Source organism: Bombina bombina, chromosome 5 (genome assembly GCF_027579735.1).
Source record: "Bombina bombina isolate aBomBom1 chromosome 5, aBomBom1.pri, whole genome shotgun sequence".
NCBI lineage: Eukaryota > Metazoa > Chordata > Amphibia > Anura > Bombinatoridae > Bombina > Bombina bombina.
The window spans coordinates 913,541,496-913,562,929 of record NC_069503.1 but is presented as its reverse complement, the minus strand read 5'-3'; the positions used below and the strand labels follow the sequence as shown (position 1 = coordinate 913,562,929).

At 40.3% G+C, this 21,434-nt stretch overlaps 1 protein-coding gene across 1 annotated transcript in view; it reads left to right on the top strand.

The window, feature by feature from the left end:
• The window catches only part of TTPA (alpha tocopherol transfer protein), a 274,300-nt gene that overhangs the window by 109,059 nt on the left and 143,807 nt on the right, over window positions 1-21,434 (top strand). The window contains exons 2-3 of the mRNA XM_053715072.1: window positions 16,509-16,662; window positions 17,244-17,437. Coding sequence (XP_053571047.1) covers window positions 16,509-16,662; window positions 17,244-17,437 — 348 coding nt within the window. The remainder of the gene's footprint in view (window positions 1-16,508; window positions 16,663-17,243; window positions 17,438-21,434) is intronic.

Here is a 21,434-nt window from a genome sequence, read left to right as displayed (position 1 = left end):
TCCATTTAGGTGACCTGATTTGCTCCCTCCCTTCATCCGTGTCCTAAAGCTTTGGTATTGGTTCCCACAAGTAAGGATGACGCCGTGGACCGGACACACCTATGTTGGAGAAAACAGAATTTATGTTTACCTGATAAATTACTTTCTCCAACGGTGTGTCCGGTCCACGGCCCGCCCTGGTTTTTTTAATCAGGTCTGATAATTTATTTTCTTTAACTACAGTCACCACGGTAACATATGGTTTCTCCTATGCAAATATTCCTCCTTAACGTCGGTCGAATGACTGGGGTAGGCGGAGCCTAGGAGGGATCATGTGACCAGCTTTGCTGGGCTCTTTGCCATTTCCTGTTGGGGAAGAGAATATCCCACAAGTAAGGATGACGCCGTGGACCGGACACACCGTTGGAGAAAGTAATTTATCAGGTAAACATAAATTCTGTTTTTAGAAACGTCACTTGCTCCTAATGCGCATGTGTTAAAGCTGAAATCTTCTACTCAGCTTAGTTGCGCGTTCACGCGTCGCACATGCGCTATAGCCGTATTTTAGAAAATTATACATCGATCGTCTATGGCCAGGTAAGTAGCGATCGTATCAGCTCTGAAACAAAAAAATGTTTTATACTTCGTAATTGATGTTTAAAATGGCAAATACAATTTATAAGCATGTAACAAAAGAATTTGAACAATGAGATTATTTATAATGTACACATTATATAAAATATCTAATTTTCATAGTATTATTTTACATAGTATATTATTTATTGAAATTTAAAGAATTTACAAGGCGATTTAGTAAATGTAAGGAGCTCAAAAATATTCAGCTGCGCTCGATTCCACGATAGTATTCAATGAAAGTATTCATTCATTGACTACTATGTATCTAGTCAACGATATCGCCTTTCAACACATGCGCTGTTGATGAACTTGACGGGAGCAAGCTTGGAGACTAAGTAAAGTGAACAAACAGTGTATTTAACAAGTGTCCCACCCCTAATCAGAGAAGAACTGCCCATATGCATCATCATGTGAATCATGTATACAATCATGTATACAATAAACAACATAGTAGGATATATGATCAAATATATAATCTGTACCAATCTATATAGTACATACTTTGTGAACAAACTTAAAGAATAAATACATATAAATATAAAATGAACAGTATATGTGCACAATATGAGAATCAGTACTTTCACCCTTATGCCTGTTACAATTCCCAGTATTAGTGATAGTTGCCGAATATATCACAGCTTCAACTTGCAACTTATCTATATATACATTATTTCTGAAATTCAAACAGGATATGCTTTACATTTTTAGAGTTCTAGTGTCCTACCACAATGTGGTTTATTCTATGTTGGTGAGACCAGCGATAACATCTGCACTCGGATGGCCAACCTCAGACACTCGATTTGGGAAGCCATTGATAAACAGAAAAGTGAGTAACCTGTAGCTAGACACTTCATGAAGCATAAACACAGTCAGTGATCTAAGATTTATTCTTATTGATCATGTGCCGCCCTTAAAGAGAAGAGGGGATAGAAACCAGTGCCTTCTACAAATAGAATTGAAATGGATCTTTAAATTAAGCACTTTATACCCAAATGGACTCAATCACCAAATTGATTGGCAATGTTTTCTATTTTATAAGCATGGCTTTGTATGTACTATATACTTAAAGTGTCTTAATATCAACTCTGTATAAAACTATTGTAATAGAATCCATTTGTTCCTTGCCAATAGTCATATTATTAGGCTTAATATCTATCATATAGTTGTGCTGGTTCCCTATGCACTCTGGTTTGTCATATGTTGATACCAGTTATCTACTGGTCTTACTACATGAGGGCTTGCTGTGGATATCTAATTAGTTATTAATGATGAACCGCCTTATGACCACCACTTTGGGACACTGGCATTGATAATGTGCGTTCCCTATTTGGTCTTATGATGGAGAGTGAGAGGCAGTGAACTATCTTGCACACTATATACAGAGTATTTGATGGTGATTCTCTATGATGTCCCCTATTATCATATCTGGTGTGTAGATTATTTCATAACATAATGTGGTATAGTCTTTTGCCTACTTATTTCCTGCACATGTATGATGTTGATTATTGGCTGTTTTAGCCTAAGATTATTCACTATGGTCAATGCCCCCTCATTATACATATGGAGTAGTTGCTGTATTCTGTCACACTTTGTTTATTCATGACGCCCACTTAATATACTCATAGTTTTTGTGCATTGTATAGTGTGAGCAGCGTGTGCATATACTGATCCATGCCGTTCTTGTACACGCAAGGATGTATGCTGACTCGGCCTGCTACACTCATCACTCACACGTTGTGAACTATCACAGTCTCTATACTTGTATGACGTTACAATGCTGTGATTGGCTGATCTGGCCTTTGACGTTTAATGACCCTGTATTGGTCACCCCCCTTTGCATATGTGTAGCATCTTCAGCATAGCATGGTGCGATCTGATTGTGGTAGGACACTATAATTTTAAAAATGTAAAGCATATCCTGTTTGAATTTCAGAAATAATATATATATAGATAAGTTGCAAGTTGAAGCTGTGATATATTCGGCAACTATCACTAATACTGTGAATTGTAACAGGCATAAGGGTGAGAGCTCCTTAATATGGTTTCACATGATCACATTACTGATTCTAATATTGTGCACATATACTGCAAATTTTATATTTATATGTATTTATTCTTTAAGTTTGTTCACAAAGTATGTACTATATAGATTGGTACAGATGATATATTTGAGCATATATTCTACTATGTTGTTTATTGTATATATGATTCACATATGTGCGGTTCTTCTCTGATTAGGGGTGGGGTTAGCACTTGCTAAATACACTTGGCCAGATTACGAGTTTTGCGGTAACAGGGGTATGGTGCTAACTTGCACGTTATTGTCACCGCTCACTTACCTACAGCGCTGGTATTACAGGTTTTCCTAAACCCGGTGTTAAAAGACAAGAAGTGAGCGTAGAGCAAAATTGAGCTCCATACCGCACTCCAATACCAGCGCTGCTTAAGTCAGCAGTGAGCTGGTTGTTTGTTCTCGTGCACGATTTCCGCATAGACATCAATGGGGAGAACCGGCTGAGAAAAAGTCTAACACTTGCAATAAAGCAGCGTAAAGCTCCGTAACGCAGCCCCATTGAATCCTAAGGGGAAACACATTTTATGTTTACTGATCTACTAATCTGCCGCCCCCAACATCGCCAACACCTGCATTATACTTATTAACCCCTAATCTGCCGCCCCCGACATCGCCAACACCTGCATTATACTTATTTACCCCTAATCTGCCGCCCCCGACATCGCGAACATCTGCATTATACTTATTAACCCCTAATCTGCCACTCTGGGCATCGCCACCACTATAATAAACATATTAACCCCTAAACCGCCGCACTCCCGCATCACAAACATTAGTTAAATATTATTAACCCCTAATCTGCCGCCCCTAACATCGCCGCCACCTACCTACAATTATTAACCCCTAATCTGCCACCCCCAACGTCGCCGCCACTATACTATATTTATTAACCCCTAAACCTAAGTCTAGCCCTAACCCTAACACCCCCTAACTTAAATATAATTAAAATAAATCTAAAGAAAACCTACTATTAATAACTAAATAATTCCTATTTAAGACTAAATACTTACCTATAAAATAAACCCTAAGCTAGCTAAAATATAACTAATAGTTACATTGTATCTAGCTTAGGGTTTATTTTTATTTTACAGGCAAGTTTGTATTTATTTTAACTAGGTAGAATAGTTAGTAAATAGTTATTAACAATTTACTAACTACCTAGCTAAAATAAATACAAATTTAACTGTAACATAAAACCTAACCCGTCTTACACTAACACCTAACCTTACACTACAATTAAATAAATTACCTAAATTAAATACAATTAACTAAATTAAATACAAATACCTAAATTACAAAAAACAAACAAACACTAAATTACACAAAATAAAAAACAAATTACAAAATATTTAACTAATTACACCTAATCTAATAGTCCTATCAAATATAAAAAAGCCCCCCCAAAATAAAAAAAAACCCTAGCCTAAACTAAATTACCAATGGCCCTTAAAAGGGCCTTTTGCGGGGCATTGCCCCAAAGAAATCAGCTCTTTTACCTGTAAAAAAAATACAAACAACCCCCCAACAGTAAAACCCACCACCCACACAACCAAGCCCCCAAATAAAACCCTAACTAAAAAAACTAAGCTCCCCATTGCCCTGAAAAGGGCATTTGGATGGGCATTGCCCTTAAAATGGCATTTAGCTCTATTGCAGCCCAAAGCTCTAACCTAAAAATAAAACCCACCTTTAAGTGATGTCATCCAAGATGGTGTCCCTTAGATTCTGATTGGCTGATAAAATTCAGTCAATCGGAATTAAGGTTGAAAAAATCCAATCAGTCAATAGGATTGAGCTCGCATTCTATTGGCTGTTCCAATCAGCCAATAGAATGCGAGCTCAATCCTATTGGTTGATTCGTTTCGCTGAGGACTTCTCCCGGCTTTGTTGAGGATGGATGTCGGCTCTTCTAAACTGTAAGTGGATCTTCAGGGGTTAGTGTTAGGTTTTTTTAAGGGTTTATTGTGTGGGTTTTAGTTTTAGGTTAGGGCTTTGGGCTGCAAGAGCGCTAAATGCCCTTTTAAGGGCAATTCCCATCCAAATGCCCTTTTCAGGGCAATGATGAGCTTAGGTTTTTTTAGTAAGGGTTTTATTTATTTTTTTGTGTGGGTGGTGGGTTTTACTGTTGGGGGGTCGTTTGTATATTTTTACAGGTAAAAGAGCTGATTTATTTGGGGCAATTCCCCGCAAAAGGCCCTTTCAAGTGTCATTGGTAATTTAGTTTAGGCTAGGGGTTTTTATTATTTTTTGGGGGGGGCTTTTTATTTTGATAGGGCTATAAGATTAGGTGTAATTAGTTTAAATATCTTGTAATTCGTTTTTATTTTGTGTAATTTAGTGGGTTTTTTTTGTAATTTAGGTAATTGTATTTAATTTAGTTAATTGTATTTAATTTAGGTAATTTATTTAATTGTAGTGTAAGGTTAGGTGTTAGTGTAAGACAGGTTAGGTTTTATTTTACAGGTAAATTTGTATTTATTTTAGCTAGGTAGTTATTAAATAGTTAATAACTATTTAGTAACTATTCTACCTAGTTAAAATAAATAGTTACATTGTAGCTATCTTAGGATTTATTTTTATTTTACAGGCAAGTTTGTATTAGTTATATTGTAGCTAGCTTAGGGTTTATTTTATAGGTAAGTATTTAGTTTTAAATAGGAATTATTTAGTTATTAATTGTAGGTTTTATTTAGATTTATTTTAATTATATTTAAGTTAGGGGGTGTTAGGGTTAGACTTAGGTTTAGTAGTTAATAAATATAGTATAGTGGCGGCAAATTAGGGGTTAATAAATGTAGGTAGGTGGTGGCGATGTTAGGGACAGCAGATTAGGGGTTAATAATATTTAACTAGTGTTTACGATGCGGGAGTGTGGCGGTTTAGAGGTTAATATGTTTATTATAGTGGCGGCGATGTCGGGAGCGGCAAATTAGTGGTCAATAATTTTATTATAGAGTTTGCGATGCGGGAGGGCCTCGGTTTAGGGGTTAATAGGTAGTTTATGGGTGTTAGTGTTCTTTTTAGCACTTTAGTTATGAGTTTTATGCTACAGCTTTGTAGTGTAAAACTCATAACTACTGACTTTAGAATGCGTTACAAATCTTGCGGGATAGGCTGTTCCGCTCACTTTTTGGTCTAAAAAAAAAAAAGCGTGTAATACCGGCGCTATGGAAGACCCATTGAAAATAGACTTTACGCAAATTGCGTGAGTTGATTTGCGGTAAGGCCAAAAAAGTGTGCAGGACAGCTGTACCTACAAGACTCGTAATAGCAGCGGTAGTAAAAAAGCACCATTATGAGGCTTAACGCTGCTTTTTTACTCATAACGCAAAACTCATAATCTAGCCGAATGTTTGTTTTACTTTTTAAATAGTCTGATGAAGGGGTGATTGATCCCCGAAACGTCACTGTTTCTCTTGTGTGCCAATAAAGCACATATTTTGCACAACTCTAGAGAGTGCATGCCTTTTTGGAACTGTATACTTTATTTGCCTGCACCCTGGTAGTTGTTTTGGAAGGTGGAAGTGTGCTCTTTTTTTTGTACGGTAAAATGGATTTTTACCATAAGTAAGTAACAGACAACTTCACACAGACGACTTCACACAGAAGGGTAAAAAAAATAAATAAGAAACACATATGGTTTATTAAGCAACCATTAAAAATGCATTTCGGACAATTTTGCCGATTTAATGGTGTTTATTAATGACATCTTTTTCTTTCATACAGGTGGTGAGAGTCCACAATCCTTTACTCATGGGAATTACTTTTCCTGACCACTTGAAGGAAGAAAGAATTCCCCAAACTCCAAGAGCCCTGTAAAACCCCTCCCACCTCTATGATAACTAGTCTTGTCTTTGCTTCCACTTGAGGTAGGTGAAGAATGAAGATGCTCCAGATGTTTTATTATGAGTGGGGTTCTCAGACTGAGTAAGTGCTGCTGTTTAACAGAAGTATGTATTGGCAAGTGGCACAATTACACCTTATGGGAGTTAGTCGCATGTCCTTTGCCTCCTCCTGTTGGGACGTCGGTATACTCCTATTCCATTTCCTCTGCTGATATTTTTTAGCATTGGTTTGGTTTTCTTCTTGATACCATTTTGTCTTCCAGTAGTTGGGTGCCTATGATTAAGTACTTTTTTGTTTATTATTCTGGCACTCATATAAGCCTGTATGGCCTATTAAAGTTATGGTAAATTATAGCATTTAAAACATTCTAGAATTTACCATCACTAAAAATAAAGGCGACCTTCATTTATCAGTTTAAAAAAAACCTGATGAATAGGTAGCTTTATTTAACTTTGGCTTCAGCTCTAACCTAGGCATCTCTGGCCGCCTACGGCACAGCTCAATGACGTTTCCACCTTATAGCCAATAGCTGTTCTAGTCTATGGCAAGCCCGACTATAGTCAATGAGGTGGAAGCGTCACCCAATTGAAAAAACTGAGCTGTGCCTTGCTGTGGGCAGCCAGAGGGTTAAGGTTAGCGCTGCAGCAAAATAAAGGTACCTATACATCAGTATTTCTTCTATAAGATACGACAAGTCCATGGATTCATCCTTTACTTGTGGGATATTATCCTCCTGCTAACAGGAAGTGGCAAAGAGCACCACAGCAGAGCTGTCTATATAGCGCCTCCCTTGACTCCACCCCCAGTCATTCTCTTTGCCTACTCTAAGTAATAGGAAGGGTAAAGTGAAAGAGGTGATAAAATGTTAGTTTTTATTTTCTTCAAGCAAGACTTTCTTATTTTAAATGGTACCGGGGAGTGCTATTTTCTTCCAGGCAGCAGATGGATGAAGACTTCTGCCTGGAGACTGATGATCTTAGCAGTTGTTACTAAGATCCAGAGTAGTTCCCACAGAATGGCTGAGGAGTACTTAAAAAACTTCAGTGTGAGGAACGTTTTTCATGCTAAAAGCATTGAGGTATGTTCAGTCATTTTTTTCTGGAGAGACTGTGTTATTTCAGAATTGGCTGACAGTATCCCCATGAGGGAAAGGGTAAGCAGTATTCCTAATGTATAGAGAGGGGTATTACTGGACCTGTATATTGGGCTATAAAAAAATGGTTGACACTGATGATATGATGTTTGTGGGCAAACGTTTCTATGTTGGGAGTTACAGATAACGTTTTTTATGGCAAACGTTTTTACTTTAAGAATGGAGGGTACACATGGCTTCACTTAATGGGTATATGTACCCACATGGCTAGGTTTTAGACCGCTCTGGTGCGGTTATTTTAGGCTGTGAGACATCGAGTGAGATAGGCGGGGCCTATATTCGCGCCTCAGTTGCGCAGTTGTTTTTCCCAGACAAGCAGCAAGCTCCAACTCCGGTGGGCCTTTCAGAGACAGTTTGGGCCTAATCGAAGGGTTAATCTGATTTTACAGACCCCTGAGTGCAGGTAGGTGCCACAGCAGGGCTGTGGCAAGGTGCAGGGGGTGTTTTTGTTTGAATTTAACGTTTTATAGCACAACGTTTTTTTTGGTAAGGGTTAAGTATTCCTTTCCTTGTGGGGCAATCTTAGCTGACAAGTTGGCATGCATTTATCATAAAATTGTGGTAATTTTATCGTTTTAAAGCAGTTTTGGAAACATTTTATGTTTTTTTTCTCTTAAAGGCGCAGTACCGTTTTTTCAGATTGTTTTTTTCATAAAATAAAGTGTTTCAAGTCTGTTTGTGGTCATTACTAGCCTGTTTTAACATGTCTGACATTGAGGAAAGTCAATGTTCCATGTGTTTAGAAGCCATTGTGGAACCCCCATGTAAAATGTGTCCCTCATGTACTGAAAGGGCCTTACATTGCAAAGAACATATTTTAGCTGATAAAAGTATGTCTCAGGATGATTCTCAGTCAGATGAGAATCAGGTTATGCCATCTACTTCTCCCCAAGTGTCACAACCTTTAACGCCCGCCCAAGCAACGCCAAGTACTTCTAGTGCGTCTAATTCTTTCACCCTGCAAGATATGGCCGCAGTTATGTCTACTACCCTTACAGAGGTATTATCTAAAGTGCCTGGTTTGCAGGGTAAGCACAGTAGGTCCGGTATTAGAGTAAATGCTGAGCCCTCTGATGCTTTATTGGCCATCTCCGATGTACCCTCACAGTGTTCTGATTTGGGGGTGGGGGAATTGCTGTCTGAGGGAGAGCTTTCTGATTCAGGAAAGATGTTCCCTCAAACAGACTCAGACATGACGGCCTTTAAGTTTAAGCTTGAACACCTCCGCTTGATACTCAGGGAGGTTTTGGCGACTCTGGATGATTGTGACCCTATTGTCATACCTCCAGAGAAATTGGGTAAAATGGATAGGTATCTAGAGGTCCCTGCTTACACTAATGTTTTTCCAGTCCCTAAGAGGATTTCGGACATTGTTACTAAGGAATGGGATAGACCAGGCATTCCGTTCTCTCCCCCTCCTACTTTTAAGAAAATGTTTCCCATATCTGACACCATTCGGGATTCGTGGCAGACGGTCCCTAAGGTGGAGGGAGCTATTTCTACCCTAGCTAAGCGTACAACTATACCTATTGAGGACAGTTGTGCTTTCAAAGATTTTATGGTTAAAAATTAGAGGGCCTTCTGAAGAAATTGTTTATTATTATTATTTATTATTATTATTATCGGTTATTTGTAGAGCGCCAACAGATTCCGCAGCGCTATTAACAAAGAGTACAAAAAAAAACAGTTATAGGGATCAAATGGGTAGAGGGCCCTGCCAAGAGTTTCACTATTGTAGTCAGCTCTTGAGAAGGTGATCAACAAACAGCTGGACTCTTAAGCTTACATGCTAGGGGGTTCAGGGGATAGGAACTGGTATAAAGTAAGGTTAGCGTAGGTTGTATGCATCCCTGAACAGTAGAGTCTTTAGGGAGCACTTGAAGCTTTTAAAACTAGAAGAGAGTCTTGTGGAGCGAGGCAGAGAGTTCCACAAGATGGGAGCCAGTCTGGAGAAGTCCTGTAAACGGGAGTGTGATGAGGTGACAAGAGAGGAGGAGAGTAGGAGGTCTTGAGCAGAGCGAAGGGGACGGGAAGGAGAGTATCTGGAGAGAATATCTTAGATATAGGGGGGAGCAGTGCAGTTGAGGGCTTTGTATGTCAGAGTGAGAATTTTGTGTTTGATCCTAGAGGCAAGAGGAAGCCAGTGAAGAGATTGGCAGAGAGGTGCAGTAGCTGAAGAGCGACTTGTAAGGAAGATGAGTCTGGCAGAGGCATTCATTAAGGACTGTAAAGGAGCTAGGCGGTAGGTGGGGAGACCAGAGAGGACAGAGTTGCAGTAATCGAGGCGGGAGAGGATGAGAGAGTGGATTAAAATCTTAGTTGTGTCTTGTGTAAGGAAATGTCTAATTTTAGAGATGTTTTTAAGGTGGAAGCGGCAGGCTTTAGCCAAAGACTGAATGTGAGGAGTGAAAGAAAGATCTGAGTCAAATGTGACCCCGAGACATCGGGCATGCGGGGTAGGGGTAATGATGGAGTTGTCGACAGTTATAGAGAGATTGGGTGTGGAGAGTTTTGAAGAAGGGGGGAAAATAAGGAGCTCAGTTTTGGAGAGATTTAGCTTGAGGTAGTGAGAGGACATCCAGTTGGAGATGTGAGAAAGACAGTTAGTGACACGGGTTAGCAAGGAAGGAGAAAGGTCTGGTGCAGAGAAGTAGATTTAGGTGTCGTCGGCATACAAATGATATTGTAAACCATGGGACGTTATTAGGGAACCTAGTGATGACGTGTAGATTGAGAAGAGAAGGGGACCGAGGACAGAGCCTTGCGGTACTCCAACAGAAAGTGGTGACAGGGCAGAGGAGGCCCCAGAGAAGGCTACACTAAAGTTACGGTTTGACAGGTAGGAAGAGAGCCACGAGAGGGCTGTGTCACATATGCCGAAGGATTGGAGGGTTTGGAGCAAGAGAGGGTGGTCAACAGTGTCAAGGGCTGCGGACAGATCAAGGAGAATAAGCAGAGAGAAGTGGCCTTTTGATTTTGCTGTAAGTAGGTCGTTGGTAACCTTAAAAATTGCTGTTTCTGTGGAGTGATGGGGACGAAATACAGATTGCAATGGGTCAAGGAGGGAGTTTATTGTAAGGAAATGGGAAAGGCGTGCATAAGCTAGTTTTTCGAGAAGCTTTGATGCAAGAGGGAGGAGGGAAATAGGGCGGTAGTTGGATGGGGAGGTAGGATCAAGGGAAGGTTTTTTGAGGATAGGTGTGACCAGTGCATGTTTCAGAGATGAGGGAAATATACCGGTGCTGAAGGAGAGGTTGAAAGTGTGTGTGAGTATAGGGGTAAGGGTGGCAGAGAGGGAGGGGAGTAGCTGTGAGGGGATAGGGTCAAGGGGACAGGTAGTGAGGTGAGAGCGCAGTATAAGTGCCGAAACTTCTTCCTCAGTAACAGGGGAGAATGAGCAAAGTTTCAGGTTATGTGGGTTGTGGTTGATTGAGAGCATTTGAGGGGGTGAGGGAATGGAATTATGTTGAGAGCTGATTTCATTTCTGATGGAGTTGATTTTGTTATTGAAGTGGTTGGCAAAGTCTTGAGCTGACAGAGAAGTTGTATTAGGAGGTGGGGGAGGGCGGAGAAGAGTATTGAAAGTGGAGAGCAAACGTTTTGGGTTTGAAGAAAGATTAGAGATAAGAGTAGAGAAGTAGTGTTGCTTATGGAAATTAAGGGCAGAGTAGTAGGAGTTCAAGATAAATTTGTAGTGTTGAAAATCAGCTGAACTCCTAGATTTTCCCCAGTGCCGCTCAGCAGTACGGGAACATCTGCGTAGGTATCGTGTCAGAGGAGTATGCCAGGGCTGAGGATGAGTGTTTGATTTCCGAGCTATGGTAAGAGGGGCGAGATTGTCAAGGACGGATGTAAGGGTGGAATTATAGTGGCAGATAGATTGGTCAGGGCATGAAAAGGAGGAGAAGGATGAGAGGAGAGGTTTGATGGAATTAGAAAGCTGTTGTTGATCTAATGACGTAATGCTTCTGTGAATTTTGGTGTGAGGAGCAGAAGGAGGGAGAGTTGTAGGGAGGGATGATATGTTGCAAGTAAGGAGATGGTGGTCAGAAAGAGGAAAGGGGGAGTTTATTCATCAAGGTTTTCTTCTACAACCTATAGCGTGCATTGTTCCTGTAACTACTGCAGCCGCTTTTTGGTTTCAGGCTCTAGAGGAGTCTCTTAAGGTTGAGACCCCATTAGATGATATTTTGGATAGAATTAAGGCTCTCAAGCTAGCTAATTCTTTTATTACAGATGCCGCTTTTCAAATGGCTAAATTAGCGGCAAAGAATGCAGGCTTTGCCATTTTAGCGCGTAGAGCGTTATGGTTTAAGTCCTGGTCTGCTGATGTGTCATCAAAATCTAGGTAAGACCCTATTCGGGCCTGAACTGAAGGAGATCATTTCCGACATTACTGGAGGTAAAGGCCATGCCCTTCCTCAGGACAAGACAAATAAAATGAGGGCCAAACAAAATAATTTTCGTTCCTTTTGAAACTTTAAAGGTAGACCCTCTACTTCTTCCTCTGCCTCAAAGCAGGAGGGGAATTTTGCTCAATCCAAGTCAGTCTGGAGACCTAACAAGACCTGGAATAAAGGTAAACAGGCCAAGAAGCCCACTGCTGCTACCAAGACAGCGTGAAGGGGCAGCCCCAGATCCGGGACCAGATCTAGTAGGGGGCAGACTTTCTCTCTTCGCTCAGGCTTGGGCAAGAGATGTTCAGGATTCCTGGGCATTAGAAATCGTGACCCAGGGGTATCGTCTATAATTCAAAGATTCTCTCCCAAGGGGTAGATTCCATCTTTCACGTTTGTCTGTAAACCAGACAAAAAGAGAGGCGTTCTTACGCTGTGTAGAAGACCTATATACCATGGGAGTTATCTGCCCAGTTCCAAAAGTAGAACAGAGGCAGGGGTTTTACTCCAATCTGTTTGTGGTTCCCAAGAAAGAGGGAACCTTCAGACCAATTTTAGATCTCAAGATTCTAAACAAATTTCTCAGAGTCCCATTCTTCAAGATGGAGACCATTCGGACAATTTTACGAATGATCCAGGAGGGTCAATATATGACCACTGTGGATTTGAAGGATGCGTATCTTCACATTCCTATCCACAAAGATCATCACCAGTTCCTCAGGTTCGCCTTCCTGGAAAAAACATTACCAGTTTGTGGCCCTTCCTTTCGGGTTGGCCACAGCTCCCAGAATTTTCACTGGCGGTGCGAAGGCCGCGGGGCATAGCAGTGGCGCCCTATCTGGACGATATCTTGATTCAGGTGTCAACTTACCATTTAGCCAAATCTCGCACGGACATCGTGTTGGCTTTTCTAAGATCTCACGGGTGGAAGGTGAACATAAAAAAGAGTTCACTTGTTCCTCTAACAAGAGTTCCATTCCTAGGAACTCTGATAGACTCGGTAGACATGAAAACATTTCTGACGGAGATCAAAAAATTAAAAATCTTAACCACTTGCCGAGCACTTCATTCCATTCCTCGGCCGACAGTGGCTCAGTGTATGGAGGTAATTGGACTAATGGTAGCGGCAATGGACATAGTTCCGTTTGCTCGCTTGCATCTCAGACCACTTCAACTGTGCATGCTCAGACAGTGGAATCGGGATTATGCGGATTTATCTCCGTGGATATATCTGGATCTAGAGACCAGAGACACTCTTCTTTGGTGGTTGTCACAAGATCATCTGTCCCAGGGAATGTGCTTCCGAAGGCCAGCATGGGTCATAGTGACAACGGACGCCAGCCTTTTGGGCTGGGGTGCAGTCTGGAATTCCCTGAAGGCTCAGGGTGTGTGGACTCAGCAGGAGGCCCTACTTCCAATAAATATTCTAGAACTGAGAGCGATATTCAACGCACTTCGGGCGTGGCCTCAGCTGTCTTCGGCCAAATTCATAAGATTCCAGTCAGACAATATCACAGCTGTAGCATATATCAATCATCAAGGGGGAACAAAGAGTTCTCTAGCGATGACGGAGGTTTCCAAAATAATTTGATGGGCAAAGACTCACTCTTGCCATCTATCAGCAATCTATATCCCAGGAGTGGAGAACTGGGAAGCGGATTTTCTAAGTCGTCAGACTTTTCATCCGGGGGAGTGGGAGCTCCATCCGGAAGTGTTTGCACAATTGATTCATCAATGGGGCACACAAGAATTGGATCTGATGGCATCTCGTCAGAATGCCAAACTTCCTTGTTACGGGTCCAGATCAAGGGATCCTCAAGCAGTACTGATAGATGCTCTAGCAGTACCGTGGTTGTTCAACCTGACTTATGTGTTTCCTCCTTTTCCTCTCCTACCTCGTCTTATTGCCAGAATCAAACAGGAGAAGGCTTCGGTAATCTTGATAGCGCCTGCGTGGCCACGCAGGACTTGGTATGCAGATCTGGTGGAAATGTCATCTCTGCCACCGTGGAAACTGCCTCTGAGACAGGACCTTCTCATTCAAGGTCCGTTCCAACATCCAAATCTAGTTTCTCTGCGGCTGACTGCCTGGAGATTGAACGCTTGATTTTATCTAAGCGGGGATTCTCCGAGTCAGTCATTGATACCTTGATTCAGGCTTGAAAGCCTGTCTCTAGGAAAATTTATCATAAGATATGGCGTAAATATCTTTATTGGTGCGAATCCAAAGGCTACTCATGGAGTAAGATCAGGATTCCTAGAATTTTGTCCTTTCTCCAAGAAGGATTGGAGAAGGGGTTATCAGCTAGTTCCTTAAAGGGACAGATTTCTGCTTTGTCAATCTTACTACACAAGCGTCTGGCAGATGTCCCAGACGTTCAGTCGTTTTGTCAGGCTTTGGTTAGAATTAAGCCTGTGTTTAAACCTGTTGCTCCACCATGGAGTTTGAATTTAGTTCTTAATGTTCTTCAAGGGGTTCCGTTTGAACCCATGCATTCCATAGATATTAAGCTTCTATCTTGGAAAGTCCTGTTTTTAGTTGCTATCTCTTCTGCTCGAAGAGATTCTGAGCTATCTGCGTTACAATGCGATTCGCCTTATCTTATATTCCTTCTGGTAAGGTGGTTTTGCGTACTAAACCTGGATTCCTTCCTAAGGTTGTTTCAAATAAGAATATTAATCAGGAAATTGTTGTTTCTTCTCTGTGTCCTAACCCTTTTTTTAAGAAGGAGCGTCTGTTACATAACTTGGACGTGGTTCGTGCCTTGAAGTTTTACTTGCAAGCGACTAAGGATTTCCGTCAAACATCTTCTCTGTTTGTTGTCTATTCTGGAAAGCGTAGAGGTCAAAAAGCTACGGCTACCTCTCTTTTTGGGTCTGGAGCTCTGGTTTGGAACCCCCAAGAGCTGCAAGGATACCCCCACTTCCTGCTACCAACTGCCACTAGCCGCAACTAAAATGGACTCCTTTGCAGCTGGATCAATGCCCACTGCATTGAACTACAAGCCAATCCTGCTAACTACTGACATTTTCATTTGGGAGTTGCGGTCATCGGAATTGTTGGGTTGCGCAGACTTTTGTTCAGGTTTTAGTCAGGATTAAAAACTTGTTATTAAACCATTTCTCCTCCTTGAAGCCTTAATTTGGTTTTAAATGTTTTGCAGGTCCTCCTTTTGAGCCCATGCATAAGGTGGATATCAATCATCTTGAAAGGTGTTGTTTCTTTTGTCAATCTCTTTAGCTAGATGAGTTTATAAATTTTATCTTCCATTTCTTGTGATCCTCCTTATCTTTATTTTTTTATCAAGATAAGGCGGTTTTTAAAACTAAATTTGACTTTTTACCTAAGGTGGTGTCTTTGGACAATATGAGTAGGTAAATTGTTGTTCCTTCTTTTTGTCCTAATCCAAAGAACTCTATGTCTATGCAGACACTTTTCCATATTTCTAGTTTGTAAATTTTTTTAGCTCTAGGAAAGGTCAGAATGCTATGGCTGTTTCCTTGGCATCTTAGCTTAAGCTTTTGATTCAGAAGGGTTATTTAGCCTCCTGCTAAACAAATTACTGCCCATTCTACTAGGTCACTTGCCCCATCTTGGGCCTTTAAGAATGAGACCTCTGTAGATCATATTTTCAAGGCACCTAAATGGTATTCTTTGCATACTTTCACTAAATTCTACCATTTTTATGTTTTTGCTTCTTCTGAAGTAGCCTTTGGTAGGAAAGTTCTGGGGCTGTTGTTTCTGGTTAATGTGAGAATCTTTCTTTTGTTTATCATAGCTCTTTCTAGTATTATGAAAAAAAGAGCTTTAAAAAAAAAAAGGAAATAAACATTTTATGATATATCATGCTATTCCCGCCCTTATGACTTCACTGCTTGGGTATTAGTTTCCCAGGAGTAATGGATCATGGACTCTCACCACCTGTATGAAATAAAACAATTTATGCTTACCTGATAAATAAATTCCTTTCATGGTGGTGAGAGTCCATGAGACCCCACCCTGTTATTTTTTTCTAGTGGTATATTGTGTTTTTTTGCACTTCTCTCTGCTCTTTTTTGGCTCTATTTTCCTTTTGCTACCTCTTTTTGCTTGGCTATACATCAGTCTAGTTATCATAGAGGTTGGAGGTGTTTTATAGGGCTCTTGGAGTTTGGGGAATCTTTGCCTCCTCCTAGTGGTCAGGAAGAGTAATTCCCAGGAGTAATGGATCATGGACTTTCACCACCATGAACAAAATTAATTTACCAGGTAAGCATAAAGTATGTTGGGTTTTTTTCTCTTGGGGTGACCAAGAGATATGAGTGTGTGCAGTATTGTTAAAGTGTGGAGGACGGATCTATTTGTAAATGTTCCACGTTTGATATTGGGTTTTGAGTGGTGCTGTATATTTATGAATTACATTTTTTTTTTTTACTTATTCAGCTATTAAAAAACTATCATAAATGGAGAGAAGAGTGCCCAGAAATAACTGCAGATTTGCGGCCCTCTCCTGTTCTCGATCTCTGTCGTGCTGGCTACCATGGGGTTCTGAAGACAAGAGATGATTTAGGAAGTAAAGTTCTTATTTATAGAATTGGTAAGGATTTTAGCAGTCTCAACTTGCTATCTATCTATTTATCTTTATAAAGTAAGGCTCCTTGGATACTAAAACATATCAAGATTAAATATTGTGTGTATATTACTAAAAAATAAGTCCTTGTATTTCTTAAAAGTAAGTATATTTGCATATGTAACCTTTAGATGTTCTTAAAAGATTATTAATTTGATTCTGGCTTCAAACTCTTTGGATTATTCTATACCTATCTTTATAAAATTCCTTCCCTTGCTCCTCAAAATTTGTGTTTCTAGCTCTTCAATATTTTGGCTAGATTCTAATTTTCATATAAATTTAAACCTACTATATGGAGTAAACCATATATTATTTATTTTTCTCTTTCTGTATTATTTCTAGTAAACATTCACCTTGCTCTATGCAATTATAGAATTTGTAAAAACTAGTTAGACCTGTAAGAGGGCGAAAACAAATTTATCTCTGTATCGCTAATTAATACCGATTACAGCTTATCTAGATCTTACTTTACTGTATTTATCAGAGATGCCTTTTTAAATGTATTATGTTATCTTGTTTAAAAAAAACTTTTTATTATTTGTTTTAAGCACATTGGGACCCAAAGCAGTTCACAGCATATGAGGTGTTTCGTGTAAGTCTAATAACGTCAGAGCTAATAGTAAAGGACATAGAGACGCAAAGGAATGGTGTGAAGGCCATATTCGATCTCCAAGGGTGGCGGCTTGTACATGCATTTCAAATTACCCCAATGATAGCCAAAAGAATTGCTGCAGTGATGACAGTAGGTAGATTATTTACTTCTATCAATTAATATTTATTTATGTATTTATTTCAAAAGTATTTTTCTGGGTTTTACTATCTTTACTGCATAATTTATTTTAAAATATCATTCAAATAATCAGGATTCCTATGCAAAGTGTATTACGTAGGTTTTAAGGTTTTCACATATTTTGATAAGGTAAGATAAGCTCAACAGTGCAAGTTATAATAAGGTATAATCAGCTAGCCATTCAGTCTGTCTGCCTGCCTCTCCATCTCTGCATGTAAATAAACCAGATCATTAAATTACAAAAAAATTATGCACTTGGTAATTTTTCAAGTTCCTTAAATGGACATTGTACTCCAAAAAGTATACTATGAATAGGAAAGAACAGTAATTAAACATGGCTACCTATTTTGATGGCACAAATATTAATGATATGCTTTTTTAAAGGACCATTAAATTGTATAAGCCATAAGTGCATAATAAAAAGGCAGTAGATTAATTTTCGGACAAATTTAAAAATGTATTTCTATTTGCCGGGCCCTATATCACGTGACAGCTATTCGCAAATCACAGACTTATATATGTATACTCTGTGAACTCTTGCACATGCTAAGTAGGTACCACAGAAAGTGTTTATATAAAAAAGACTACACAATTTGATAATGGATGTAAACTGGAAAGTAAATTAAAATATGTCTTCGATGGGGGGGGCAAAGCAAGCTTGAAAGCCGAATGGTCACACATTACATTAGCTCCTCTTAAATAGTATATAATTCTGCTCATCAGACCGTTCAGCCTGGCTTAAATCCATATCAGAGGCACACCCAGCTCCTGAGATCACGACAGTGATACCCTTGACACCGTTTGGGAACTATAAGAAGGAGATAGTCAATGTTTTATGGGCCGACTAACATACAGACAACCTAGGAGCGGCCATCTTCTCATCTACATGGAAGCTCATCAACGCTGGAGCTAATCTGCAGATTATCCCGCACACAGAGCTAGACCATAAAAAACGGACAGGAGAGGTATGATTACTTCCCAGCATAAGTTATAATTGTCTGACCTACCCACAGAGGGACCATAGTACTACTTCAGAAGCAGCTCATAATAATACCACAGCAACATCGTGGTACTGTGTGACAAACAGGTAGTAACCACTATTTATTTTGCATGATGTACCGAGTCCGCGGATTCATCCTAACTTGTGGGATATTGTCCTTCCTGACAGGAAGTAGCAAAGAGAGCACCACAGCAGAGCTGTCTATATAGCTCCCCCCCTTAACTCCTACCCCCAGTCATTCTCCTTTGCTGGCTCTAAGCAGGAAGAGTAAAGAGAAGAGGTGTTAAACTGTTAGTTTTATTTTATCTTCAATCAAGTGTTTGTTATTTTTAAATGGTACCAATGTTGTACTATTTACTCTCAGGCAGGACATAGATGAAGATTTCTGCCTGGAGGATGATGATCTTAGCATTTGTAACTAAGGTCCACTGCTGTTCCCACAGAAGCTGAGGAGTACAGGAAAACTTCAGTGTGAGGAACAGTTTCTTGCTATACAGCAATGAGGTATATTCAGTCATATTTTCTGCAGAGACTGTATTAACTCAGAAAGGCTGACAGTGTCCCCATTAGGGGAAGGGTAAGCAGTAATCCTAGTGTTATCAGAGGTTTTTACTAGCTTGCATAAAGGGTTAATTTTTTGTGGGCACTCAGTTTGTTATATGAATTTGGGACAAACCTTTTTGTGTCTGGGAGTAACGTTTTCTTTTTATGGGGCATTTGCTTGAGGGTTCTTTGGGGTTGTTAATAACCCACATGGCTTTCAGTCAGGGTTTGTTAGTTTTGTGTAGGCCCCAGCAGGCGGGACCTACATTTACAAGCAGCAAGCAACTTCTCCTGAGGTCCTGAGAGTCTTCTGAGGGACTAATTGAAGCTTTAAACCCCATATTATCACTTCCTAAGGGCAGGTAGGGCCACAGCAGAGCTGTGGCAAGGTGCTTTAGGGAGTTTTAACCGGTTTTAGACATATTTCAAACAGTTTTTTTCATTTGGGGGTTTATTGCTTATTAACTTGTGGTGCAATCCTTCTAAAGCTTAGTTGGTACACTGTTAAAATTTCAGAAAAATTGAAGCAATTTTAACCTGTTTTGCAGTTTGTGTATACCTTTTTTTCTCTTAAAGGCACAGTACCGTTTTTGCAAATTGTGTTTTTTTAATTCAATAAAGTGTTTTCCAAGCTTGCTTGCTTTATTACTAGTCTGTTAAACATGTCTGACACTGAGGAAACTCATTGTTCAATTTGTTTAGAAGCCATTGTGGAACCCCCTCTTAGAATGTGTTCCACTTGTACTGATATGTCTATAAATAGCAAACAGCATATTTTGACTTATAAAAGTTTGGCATTAGAAGATTCTCAGACAGAAGGAAATCAGGTTTTGCCATCTAGTTCTCCCCAAGTGTCACAACCAGTAACGCCCGCACAAGCGACGCCGAGTGCTTCTAGTGCGTCTAATTCTTTCACCTTGCAAGATATGGCTTCAGTTATGAATACTACCCTCACAGAGGTTTTATCTAAGCTGCCTGGGTTGCAAGGGAAGCGCTGTAGCTCTGGGTTAAGAACAAATGCTGAGCCTTCTGACGCTTTAGTTGCCGTATCCGATATTCCCTCACAATGTTCTGAGGTAGGGATGAGGGATTTGCTGTCTGAGGGAGAGATTTCTGATTCAGGAAAAATGTTCTCTCAGACAGATTCAGATATGACGGCATTTAAATTTAAGCTAGAACACCTCCGCTTATTGCTCAGGGAGGTTTTAGCTACTCTGGATGATTGTGACCCTATTGTAGTTCCAGAGAAATTGTGTAAAATGGACAAATGTTTAGAGGTTCCTGTTTACACTGATGTGTTTCCGGTCCCTAAGAGGATTTCGGACATTGTTACTAAGGAGTGGGATAAACCAGGTATTCCATTCTCTCCCCCTCCTGTTTTTAAGAAAATGTCTCCCATTTCTGACACCATAAAGGACTCATGGCAGACGGTCCCTAAGGTGGAGGGAGCTATTTCTACCCTGGCTAAGCGTACAACTATACCTATTGAAGACAGTTGTGCTTTCATTGATCCTATGGATAAAAACTTAGAGGGTCTCCTAAAGAAAATTTTTGTTCATCAAGGTTTTCTTCTTCAACCTATAGCATGCATTGTTCCTGTAACCACTGCAGCTGCCTTTTGGTTTGAGGCTCTAGAAGAGGCTCTTCAGATGGAGACCCCACTAGATGATATTTTGGACATAATTAAGGCTGTTAAGTTGGCTAATACTTTTATTACAGACACCGCTTTTCATCTTGCTAAATTAGCGGCTAAGAATTCAGGTTTTGCCATTTTAGCGCGTAGAGCGTTATGGCTTAAATCCTGGTCAGCTGATGTGTCATCTAAATCTAAGCTTTTGTCCATCCCTTTCAAAGGTAAGACCCTATTCGGGCTTGCATTGAAAGAGATAATTTCAGACATTACTGGAGGGAAGGGTCATACCCTCCCTCAGGATAAGTCAAGACAAGGACCAAACAAAATAATTTTCGTTCCTTTCGAAACTTCAAGAGTGGTCCCTCTACCTCTTCCCCTGCTGCAAAGCAAGAGGGGAACTTTGCTCAATCCAAGCCAACCTGGAGACCTAATCAGGCTTGGAACAAGGGTAAACAGGCCAAAAAGCCTGCTGCTGCCACCAAAACAGTATGAAGGGGTAGCCCCCGATCCGGGACCGGATCTAGTAGGGGGCAGACTCTCTCTCTCTTTGCTCAGGCCTGGGCAAGAGACGTTCAGGATTCCTGGGCATTAGAAATTGTAACCCAGGGATACCTTCTAGATTTTAAGGATTCCCCTCCAAGGGGGAGGTTCCATCTTTCTCAATTGTCTGTAAACCCAACAAAAAGAGAGGCGTTCTTACGCTGTGTAGAAGACCTTTTTACCATGGGGTGATCTGCACAGTTCCAAAAGCAGAACAGGGGCAGGGGTTCTAC